We start from the raw sequence: 12,456 nt of genomic DNA, 5'->3' as shown, positions 1-12,456 counted from the left end.
TCAGATATCCGACACATACATATGTCCTATATGTCCAACTCCCATAACTCGGTCAAATATCAACCGATTTTCAATGGGTTTGGCTCTTTGCTCATGGTTTGAGCCCTTAATCAATTTGGCATTTAAATCTGACAACATTAGTTTTGGTCAAAATTCATGTGAAAATGGTACCCTCAGATATCCGAAATATACATATGTCCTATATGGAGATATAGGCCAAAATTTCCAACTCCCATAACTCGGTCAAAAATCAACCGATTTTCAAAAGATTTGGCTCTTTGCTCATGGTTTGAGCCCTTAATCAATTTGGCATTCAAATCTGACAACATTAATTTTGTTCAAAATTCATGTGAAAATGGTACCCTCAGATGTCCGACATATACATATGTCCTATATGGAGATATAGGTCAAAATTTCCAACTCCCATAACTCGGTCAAAAATCAACCGATTTTCAAAAGGTTTGGCTCTTTGCTCATGGTTTGAGCCCTTAATCAATTTGGCATTCAAATCTGACAACATTAATTTTGGTCAAAATTCATGTGAAAATGGTACCGAGATATACATATGTCCTATATGGAGATATAGGTCAAAATTTCCAACTCCCATAACTCGGTCAAAAATCAACCGATTTTCAAAAGGTTTGGCTCTTTGCTCATGGTTTGAGCCCTTAATCAATTTGGCATTCAAATCTGACAACATTAATTTTGGTCAAAATTCATGTGAAAATGGTACCCTCAGATGTCCGACATATACATATGTCCTATATAGAGATATAGGTCAAAATTTCCAACTCCCATTACTCGGTCAAAAATCAACCGATTTTCAATGGGTTTGGCTCTTTGCTCATGGTTTGAGCCCTTAATCAATTTGGCATTCAAATCTGACAACATTAATTTTGGTCAAAATTCATGTGAAAATGGTACCGAGATATACATATGTCCTATATGGAGATATAGGTCAAAATTTCCAACTCCCATAACTCGGTCAAAAATCAACCGATTTTCAAAAGGTTTGGCTCTTTGCTCATGGTTTGAGCCCTTAATCAATTTGGCATTCAAATCTGACAACATTAATTTTGGTCAAAATTCATGTGAAAATGGTACCCTCAGATGTCCGACATATACATATGTCCTATATGGAGATATAGGTCAAAATTTCCAACTCCCATTACTCGGTCAAAAATCAACCGATTTTCAATGGGTTTGGCTCTTTGCTCATGGTTTGAGCCCTTAATCAATTTGGCATTCAAATCTGACAACATTAGTTTTGATCTAGATCTTTGCTCATGGTTTGAGCCCTTAATCAATTTGGCATTAAAATCTGACAACATTAGTTTTGGTCAAAATTCATGTGAAAATGGTACCCTCAGATATCCGACATATACATAAAGCCTTTATGGAGATATAGGTCAAAATTTCCAACTCCCATAACTCGGTCAAAAATCAACCGATTTTCAATGGGCTTGGCTCTTTGCTCATGGTTTGAGCCCTTAATCAATTTGGCATTCAAATCTGACAACATTAGTTTTGGTCAAAATTCATGTGAAAATGGTACTCTCAGATATCCGACATATACATATGTCCTATATGGAAATATAGGTCAAAATTTCCAACTCCCATAACTCGGTCAAAAATCAACCGATTTTCAAAAGGTTTGGCTCTTTGCTCATGGTTTGAGCCCTTAATCAATTTGGCATTCAAATCCGACAACATTAGTTTTGGACAAAATTCATGAGAAAATGGTATCCTTAAATATCCAACATATACATGTATCCTATATGGAGATATAGGTCCAAATTTCCAACTCCCATAACTCGGTCAAAAATCAACCGATTTTCAAAAAGTTTGGATCTTTGCTCATGGTTTGAGCCCTTAATCAATTTGGCATTCAAATCTGACATTAGTTTTGGTCAAAATTCATGTGAAAATGGTACCCTCAGATATCCGACATATACATGTATCCTATATGGAAATATAGGTCAAAATTTCCAACTCCCATAACTCGGTGATAAATCAACCGATTTTCAATGGGTTTGGCTCCTTGCTCATGGTTTGAGCCCTTAGTCAATTTGGCACTCAAATCTGACAACATTAGTTTTGGTCAAAATTCATGTGAAAATGGTACTCTCAGATATCCGACATATACATATGTCCTATATGGAGATATAGGTCAAAATTTCCAACTCCCATAACTCGGTGATAAATCAACCGATTTTCAATGGGTTTGGCTCCTTGCTCATGGTTTGAGCCCTTAATCAATTTGGCATTCAAATCTGACAACATTAGTTTTGGTCAAAATTCATGTGAAAATGGTACTCTCAGATATCCGACATATACATATGTCCTTTATGGAGATATAGGTCAAAATTTCCAACTCCCATAACTCGGTCAAAAATCAACCGATTTTCAATAGGTTTGGCTCCTTGCTCATGGTTTGACCTCTTAATCAATTTGGCATTCAAATCTGACAACATTAGTTTTGGTCAAAATTCATGTGAAAATGGTACCCTTAAATATCCAACACATGCATATAGCCTTTATGGAGATATAGGTCAAAATTTCCAACTCCCATAACTCGGTCAAAAATCAACCGATTTTCAAAAGGTTTGGATCTTTGCTCATGGTTTGAGCCCTTAATCAATTTGGCATTCAAATCTGACAACATTAGTTTTGGTCAAAATTCATGTGAAAATGGTACCCTTAAATATCCAACATATACATATGTCCTATATGGAGATATAGGTCAAAATTTCCAACTCCCATAACTCGGTCAAAAATCAACCGATTTTCAAAAGGTTTGGCTCTTTGCTCATGGTTTGAGCCCTTTATCAATTTGGCATTCAAATCTGACAACATTAGTTTTGGACAAAATTCATGTGAAAATGGTTCCCTTAAATATCCAACATATACATATATCCTTTATGGAGATATAGGTCAAAATTTCCAACTCCCATAACTCGGTCAAAAATCAACCGATTTTCAAAAGTTTTGGCTCTTTGCTCATGGTTTGAGCCCTTAATCAATTTGGCATTCAAATCTGACAACTTTAGTTTTGGTCAAAATTCATGTGAAAATGGTACCCTCAAATATCCGACATATACATGTATCCTATATGGAGATATATGTCAAAATTTCCAACTCCCATAACTCGGTCAAAAATCAACCGATTTTCAAAAGGTTTGGATCTTTGCTCATGGTTTGAGCCCTTAATCAATTTGGCATTCAAATCTGACAACATTAGTTTTGGTCAAAATTCATGTGAAAATGGTACTCTCAGATGTCCGACATATACATATGTCCTATATGGAGATATAGGTCAAAATTTCCAACTCCCATAACTCGGTCAAAAATCAACCGATTTTCAAAAAGTTTGGATCTTTGCTCATGGTTTGAGCCCTTAATCAATTTGGCATTCAAATCTGACATTAGTTTTGGTCAAAATTCATGTGAAAATGGTACCCTCAGATATCCAACATATACATATGTCCTATATGGAGATATAGGTCAAAATTTCCAACTCCCATAACTCGGTCAAAAATCAACCGAGCCCTTAATCAATTTGGCATTCAAATCTGACAACATTAGTTTTAGACAAAATTCATGTGAAAATGGTACCCTTAAATATCCAACATATACATATATCCTTTATGGAGATATAGGTCAAAATTTCCAACTCCCATAACTCGGTCAAAAATCAACCGATTTTCAAAAGGTTTGGCTCTTTGCTCATGGTTTGAGCCCTTTATCAATTTGGCATTCAAATCTGACAACATTAGTTTTGGTCAAAATTCATGTGAAAATGGTACTCTCAGATATCCGACATATACATATGTCCTATATGGAGATATAGGTCAAAATTTCCAACTCCCATAACTCGGTCAAAAATCAACAGATTTTCAAAAGGTTTGGCTCTTTGCTCATGGTTTGAGCCCTTTATCAATTTGGCATTCAAATTTGACAACATTAGTTTTGGTCAACATTCATGTGAAAATGGTACCCTCAGATATCCGGCATATACATATGTCCTATATGGAGATATAGGTCAACATTTCCAACTCCCATAACTCGGTCAAAAATCAACAGATTTTCAAAAGGTTTGGCTCCCTGCTTATGGTTTGACCTCTTAATCAATTTGGCATTCAAATCTGACAACATTAGTTTTGGTCAAAATTCATGTGAAAATGGTACTCTCAGATATCCGACATATACATATGTCCTATATGGAGATATAGGTCAAAATTTCCCAACTCCCATAACTCGGTCAAAAATCAACAGATTTTCAAAAGGTTTGGCTCTTTGCTCATGGTTTGAGCCCTTAATCAATTTGGCATTCAAATCTGACAACATTAGTTTTGGACAAAATTCATGTGAAAATGGTACCCTCAAATATCCGACATATACATGTATCCTATATGGAGATATAGCTCAAAATTTCCAACTCCCATAACTCGGTCAAAAATCAACCGATTTTCAAAAGGTTTGGCTCTTTGCTCATGGTTTGAGCCCTTTATCAATTTGGCATTCAAATTTGACAACATTAGTTTTGGTCAACATTCATGTGAAAATGGTACCCTCAGATATCCGGCATATACATATGTCCTATATGGAGATATAGGTCAACATTTCCAACTCCCATAACTCGGTCAAAAATCAACAGATTTTCAAAAGGTTTGGCTCTTTGCTCATGGTTTGAGCCCTTAATCAATTTGGCATTCAAATCTGACAACATTAGTTTTGGTCAAAATTCATGTGAAAATGGTACTCTCAGATATCCGACATATACATATGTCCTATACGGAGATATAGGTCAAAATTTCCCAACTCCCATAGCTCGCTTTTCAAAAGGGTTGCCTCCTTGCTCATCGTTCGACCTCTTAATCAATTTGGCATTCAAATCTGACAACATTAGTTTTGGTCAAATGAAATGACTCAGTTAAACGTCGAACTAACAAGTGACAGGTCGCTGGCTCGAATTCAGCAGAATTTTTGGTCTTTTCCATTTATTTATTAATTTTACTACTATTCACAAACAAAAACATGAATAATTTAAAAAATGAAAACAAAACCAAAAATAAAGTATACGAACATGTTTTCGTATATGTGTGAAGTTAGCACGAATTGCAAAAACATTGTCGGAACTAACATATATTTTCCTTATTATTTTTTTTTTAATTTTATATATTTTCAGCGTACAATTCTCGATTCAATTGAGGTTTATAATCATTTTTTAAATTATTTGGAACAGCTCTTTTGAGCTAAGATAAAATTAGTTATGCTATATGGAAAAGTGTATGCAACCAAATTATAGGTTGGCTATACTTAATTATTATTAGCCATATTAAGTGGGTAACTAACCTATGTTTAGCCATGGATAGTTATGCCACATGTTAAATAAAATAACTAGAATCAGTCCAGACGTATTGCCCGATTTGCATGTTCGGAATTTAGCGACAATTTCCTGCACACATATTTAACTAGAATTTAATGAGCTACTAACTGTTTTCGGCATATATAACATTCACTTTTTTTTTTTTTTTGTTCGTGAAAGTCACGCAAATTCCGGAGCAACAATTGGGCTGAGGCACGCCAAGTTTTTCAGGCTGTTAACTAATTGAAAAGAAGAATGAGTGCTGTTTGAAAATGTACTCTATTTGGAGATACCCTGTACAGTCGAACTCTGTTCCTAACAAGAATCACAAAGTCTCACACAGCCCGCATGCTTCTCCCTTGTTATTCCTTACAATATATAGGGAATACTTTTTTGAATAACTTCGGCGCTTATAGTCCGATCGTTATGTAATTTTTAGCTCTTTAATAACTCATATAAATGTGTGTAAATGCCAAGGCCCACGAATTACCTTTATTAATACTTTGTTTTCTTATTCTTTAGCTTTAGGAGAACTCAGTGCATGCAAAGCGAGAACTCTTATAAGTTCGAGCTATGGTAAAACTACAACTGATCTTCAAGTTGATATTCAAAATGCGTTTAAAATGTGTGAACTTTCTGTAGATATACGGATAAATGTATATAAAAAAAAAAACAACATATAAAATCAAAATAAACTTGATTTGCGCAAGCAATAATTGGAACTACATTCCATTCTTTTGGGATAAGACATTTCTCTTTGCACTTGCAAGAACCGTAATATCCACTTAAGTCCATTCTGAATGGGTGTAGGGTACACGAAAATGATGCAATTATTCAATGGAAGGGTAACAACAGTCTTCTTATCCAGTCAGTTAATCAATTTGGCATTCAAATCTGACAACATTAGTTTTGGTCAAAATTCATGTGAAAATGGTACCCTTAAATATCCAACACATGCATATAGCCTTTATGGAGATATAGGTCAAAATTTCCAACTCCCATAACTCGGTCAAAAATCAACCGATTTTCAAAAGGTTTGGATCTTTGCTCATGGTTTGAGCCCTTAATCAATTTGGCATTCAAATCTGACAACATTAGTTTTGGTCAAAATTCATGTGAAAATGGTACCCTTAAATATCCAACATATACATATGTCCTATATGGAGATATAGGTCAAAATTTCCAACTCCCATAACTCGGTCAAAAATCAACCGATTTTCAAAAGGTTTGGCTCTTTGCTCATGGTTTGAGCCCTTTATCAATTTGGCATTCAAATCTGACAACATTAGTTTTGGACAAAATTCATGTGAAAATGGTTCCCTTAAATATCCAACATATACATATATCCTTTATGGAGATATAGGTCAAAATTTCCAACTCCCATAACTCGGTCAAAAATCAACCGATTTTCAAAAGTTTTGGCTCTTTGCTCATGGTTTGAGCCCTTAATCAATTTGGCATTCAAATCTGACAACTTTAGTTTTGGTCAAAATTCATGTGAAAATGGTACCCTCAAATATCCGACATATACATGTATCCTATATGGAGATATATGTCAAAATTTCCAACTCCCATAACTCGGTCAAAAATCAACCGATTTTCAAAAGGTTTGGATCTTTGCTCATGGTTTGAGCCCTTAATCAATTTGGCATTCAAATCTGACAACATTAGTTTTGGTCAAAATTCATGTGAAAATGGTACTCTCAGATGTCCGACATATACATATGTCCTATATGGAGATATAGGTCAAAATTTCCAACTCCCATAACTCGGTCAAAAATCAACCGATTTTCAAAAGGTTTGGCTCTTTGCTCATGGTTTGAGCCCTTAATCAATTTGGCATTCAAATCTGACATTAGTTTTGGTCAAAATTCATGTGAAAATGGTACCCTCAGATATCCAACATATACATATGTCCTATATGGAGATATAGGTCAAAATTTCCAACTCCCATAACTCGGTCAAAAATCAACCGAGCCCTTAATCAATTTGGCATTCAAATCTGACAACATTAGTTTTAGACAAAATTCATGTGAAAATGGTACCCTTAAATATCCAACATATACATATATCCTTTATGGAGATATAGGTCAAAATTTCCAACTCCCATAACTCGGTCAAAAATCAACCGATTTTCAAAAGGTTTGGCTCTTTGCTCATGGTTTGAGCCCTTTATCAATTTGGCATTCAAATCTGACAACATTAGTTTTGGTCAAAATTCATGTGAAAATGGTACTCTCAGATATCCGACATATACATATGTCCTATATGGAGATATAGGTCAAAATTTCCAACTCCCATAACTCGGTCAAAAATCAACAGATTTTCAAAAGGTTTGGCTCTTTGCTCATGGTTTGAGCCCTTTATCAATTTGGCATTCAAATTTGACAACATTAGTTTTGGTCAACATTCATGTGAAAATGGTACCCTCAGATATCCGGCATATACATATGTCCTATATGGAGATATAGGTCAACATTTCCAACTCCCATAACTCGGTCAAAAATCAACAGATTTTCAAAAGGTTTGGCTCCCTGCTTATGGTTTGACCTCTTAATCAATTTGGCATTCAAATCTGACAACATTAGTTTTGGTCAAAATTCATGTGAAAATGGTACTCTCAGATATCCGACATATACATATGTCCTATATGGAGATATAGGTCAAAATTTCCCAACTCCCATAACTCGGTCAAAAATCAACAGATTTTCAAAAGGTTTGGCTCTTTGCTCATGGTTTGAGCCCTTAATCAATTTGGCATTCAAATCTGACAACATTAGTTTTGGACAAAATTCATGTGAAAATGGTACCCTCAAATATCCGACATATACATGTATCCTATATGGAGATATAGCTCAAAATTTCCAACTCCCATAACTCGGTCAAAAATCAACCGATTTTCAAAAGGTTTGGCTCTTTGCTCATGGTTTGAGCCCTTTATCAATTTGGCATTCAAATTTGACAACATTAGTTTTGGTCAACATTCATGTGAAAATGGTACCCTCAGATATCCGGCATATACATATGTCCTATATGGAGATATAGGTCAACATTTCCAACTCCCATAACTCGGTCAAAAATCAACAGATTTTCAAAAGGTTTGGCTCTTTGCTCATGGTTTGAGCCCTTAATCAATTTGGCATTCAAATCTGACAACATTAGTTTTGGTCAAAATTCATGTGAAAATGGTACTCTCAGATATCCGACATATACATATGTCCTATACGGAGATATAGGTCAAAATTTCCCAACTCCCATAGCTCGGTCAAAAATCAACAGATTTTCAAAAGGTTTGGCTCTTTGCTCATGGTTTGAGCCCTTAATCAATTTGGCATTCAAATCTGACAACATTAGTTTTGGTCAAAATTCATGTGAAAATGGTACTCTCACATATCCGACATATACATATGTCCTATATGGAGATATAGGTCAAAATTTCCAACTCCCATAACTCGGTGATAAATCAACCGATTTTCAATGGGTTTGGCTCCTTGCTCATGGTTTGAGCCCTTAATCAATTTGGCATTCAAGTCTGACAACATTAGTTTTGGTCAAAATTCATGTGAAAATGGTGCTCTCAGATATCCGACATATACATATGTCCTATATGGAGATATAGGTCAAAATTTCCAACTCCCATAACTCGGTCAAAAATCAACCGATTTTCAATGGGTTTGGCTCCTTGCTCATGGTTTGAGCCCTTAATCAATTTGGCATTCAAATCTGACAATATTAGTTTTGGTCAAAATTCATGTGAAAATGGTACCCTCAGATATCCGACACATACATATGTTCTATTTGGAGATACAGGTCAAAATTTCCAACTCCCATAACTCGGTAAAAAATCAACCGCTTTTCAAAAGGGTTGCCTCCTTGCTCATCGTTCGACCTCTTAATCAATTTGGCATTCAAATCTGACAACATTAGTTTTGGTCAAATGAAATGACTCAGTTAAACGTCGAACTAACAAGTGACAGGTCGCTGGCTCGAATTCAGCAGAATTTTTGGTCTTTTCCATTTATTTATTAATTTTACTACTATTCACAAACAAAAACATGAATAATTTAAAAAATGAAAACAAAACCAAAAATAAAGTATACGAACATGTTTTCGTATATGTGTGAAGTTAGCACGAATTGCAAAAACATTGTCGGAACTAACATATATTTTCCTTATTATTTTTTTTTTAATTTTATATATTTTCAGCGTACAATTCTCGATTCAATTGAGGTTTATAATCATTTTTTAAATTATTTGGAACAGCTCTTTTGAGCTAAGATAAAATTAGTTATGCTATATGGAAAAGTGTATGCAACCAAATTATAGGTTGGCTATACTTAATTATTATTAGCCATATTAAGTGGGTAACTAACCTATGTTTAGCCATGGATAGTTATGCCACATGTTAAATAAAATAACTAGAATCAGTCCAGACGTATTGCCCGATTTGCATGTTCGGAATTTAGCGACAATTTCCTGCACACATATTTAACTAGAATTTAATGAGCTACTAACTGTTTTCGGCATATATAACATTCACTTTTTTTTTTTTTTTGTTCGTGAAAGTCACGCAAATTCCGGAGCAACAATTGGGCTGAGGCACGCCAAGTTTTTCAGGCTGTTAACTAATTGAAAAGAAGAATGAGTGCTGTTTGAAAATGTACTCTATTTGGAGATACCCTGTACAGTCGAACTCTGTTCCTAACAAGAATCACAAAGTCTCACACAGCCCGCATGCTTCTCCCTTGTTATTCCTTACAATATATAGGGAATACTTTTTTGAATAACTTCGGCGCTTATAGTCCGATCGTTATGTAATTTTTAGCTCTTTAATAACTCATATAAATGTGTGTAAATGCCAAGGCCCACGAATTACCTTTATTAATACTTTGTTTTCTTATTCTTTAGCTTTAGGAGAACTCAGTGCATGCAAAGCGAGAACTCTTATAAGTTCGAGCTATGGTAAAACTACAACTGATCTTCAAGTTGATATTCAAAATGCGTTTAAAATGTGTGAACTTTCTGTAGATATACGGATAAATGTATATAAAAAAAAAAACAACATATAAAATCAAAATAAACTTGATTTGCGCAAGCAATAATTGGAACTACATTCCATTCTTTTGGGATAAGACATTTCTCTTTGCACTTGCAAGAACCGTAATATCCACTTAAGTCCATTCTGAATGGGTGTAGGGTACACGAAAATGATGCAATTATTCAATGGAAGGGTAACAACAGTCTTCTTATCCAGTCAGACTTATTAACCATGGCTTAAAAGAGCAAACAGCTGTTTTAACAAAGCCCAAGTTTGAGCGGGCGAGTTGGCAAACTGGCCACCAGACCTAGACCCAGACAGCCGGTTTTTCAGCACAGCAGCAATCTGGCTTGGTGCCTACTTAAGTGGCTTTCAAGAGCAGAGCAACGCAGTCTTGATGCTGCAACCGCCATGTGGACCAAGTGCAGTCGTTTGCTGTGCCTTTGCCTGTGCGTGGGCCAATGCCTGTCGGTCTTTGGCAATCCGGCGGAAACGAATGTGAGCAAGTTCCTGAGGCACCTGGACGTTATACCCGATCTTATAGATGTGGGACCCCAAGAGTTTCTCAATGTAAGATTAGTCCAAATTAAATGAACGCTCGCTAATCCCTAATCCACTTGTGACCAGGTCACCTACATGGGCAACATACGAGCCGATCGCGGAGTCGAGCTGCAGCCGCTGCAGGTGCGGGATGAGCCGACGGTCCAGTGGATCGCCGGCAAGGATGATTACTATACGCTGCTGATGACCGATCCGGATGTGCCAGAGAAAATGTATCCGCAGCTCAAGGAGTATCTGCACTGGCTGGTCGTCAATATACCCGGCGGTCAAATGTCGCTCGGCGATGTCCGTGTGGGTTATGTGGGCGCCACGCCCCCCAAAGGCAGTGGGCTACATCGCTATGTGTTTCTGCTCTACAAGCAGCCGGATTATCTAAAGTTCGACATCGAGCATGTGCCCAGGCACAGCGAGAGCAACCGCGTCAAATTCAGCACCCGCGCATTTGTGCTCAAGTATAATCTAGGCTTTCCCCTGGCTGGCAATTTCTTTACCAGCGAGTGGAGCAAAGAGGTGCCGAGCTTGCACAAGGCCTTGCAGACCAAGGGAGAGACTTTGTCGTTTTAGGTAATCAGCAATGCCCCAGCGCTTGGCCGGTTTTGTTGGATTGCCAAAGAAGCGCATAAATTAAGCAAAAGCTAAGCTGCGATATCAGCTTACTGTCAAATCGTACACTGTAAATAAATTGTCACAAACATATGGCCTGACACATCTATCGAAAACGAATTTTTCACTACGAATAATTAACTCAACTATGGCTGAGGCCGTCGAGTCCTTTGCCAAGCACAAAATTGTGCCCGACGTGGTGCAGGTGGCGCCCATGAAGCTGCTCAAGGTAGGCTAAAACAGTTCCTGGCCACAAAATTGAGTACCTGCTGCCTGCTCCCTTTAGGTGACCTATTCGGGCGGACTGGACGTAAACAACGGCAACGAACTGACCCCGACTCAGGTGAAGAGCGCCCCACAGCTAGAATGGTCCGCAGAACCGGATGCCCTCTATACGGTGCTGCTCACCGATCCGGATGCGCCCAGCCGCAAGGAGCCCAAGTTTCGTGAATGGCATCATTGGCTGGTCGTCAATGTGCCCGGCACTCAGATCGACAAAGGCGATGTGCTCAGCGCCTATGTGGGCTCCGGGCCGCCACAGGGCACCGGACTGCATCGCTATGTCTTTCTGATCTTCAAGCAGCCGCAGAAGCTGTCCTGCAATGAGCCGCGCATACCCAAGACGAGCGGCGACAAGCGCGGCAAATTTAACACCGTCAAATTTGCCAGCAAATACCAGCTGGGCAATCCCATTGCCGGCAATTTCTACCAGGCACAGTGGGACAATTATGTGCCCAAGTTGTACAAACAGCTGTCGGGCAAATGATATTATTTTATGCACTTCTGTTTTTTTTTTTACTTAATGAGCAAGTGCATACGTTAATAAGCATTACAAATTTGCGCGCATTCAAATGTGTGTCATTAAATATATTTCCCGGAACGTTCG

The 12,456-nt window shown here is 37.2% G+C and overlaps 2 protein-coding genes across 2 annotated transcripts; both read left to right on the top strand.

The window, feature by feature from the left end:
• The first annotated feature begins 10,789 nt into the window (after window positions 1-10,789).
• Window positions 10,790-11,686, top strand: LOC6634951 (protein D2). The gene is made up of 2 exons (XM_002058503.4): window positions 10,790-10,976; window positions 11,034-11,686. Exons 1-2 carry the CDS (start codon window positions 10,818-10,820, stop codon window positions 11,529-11,531), a joined length of 657 nt encoding a protein of 218 aa, XP_002058539.1. The 5' UTR covers window positions 10,790-10,817; the 3' UTR covers window positions 11,532-11,686.
• Window positions 11,673-12,422, top strand: LOC6634950 (protein D2). Its single transcript, XM_002058502.4, has 2 exons — window positions 11,673-11,799; window positions 11,857-12,422. The coding sequence occupies exons 1-2, from the start codon at window positions 11,719-11,721 to the stop codon at window positions 12,334-12,336; spliced, it is 561 nt and encodes a 186-aa protein (XP_002058538.1). The 5' UTR covers window positions 11,673-11,718; the 3' UTR covers window positions 12,337-12,422.
• The last annotated feature ends 34 nt before the right edge of the window (window positions 12,423-12,456 follow it).

This window comes from Drosophila virilis, chromosome 2 (genome assembly GCF_030788295.1).
Source record: "Drosophila virilis strain 15010-1051.87 chromosome 2, Dvir_AGI_RSII-ME, whole genome shotgun sequence".
NCBI classification, from domain to species: Eukaryota; Metazoa; Arthropoda; class Insecta; order Diptera; family Drosophilidae; genus Drosophila; species Drosophila virilis.
The sequence above is the reverse complement of the archived record's forward strand: the minus strand, read 5'-3'. Positions and strand labels throughout refer to the sequence as shown.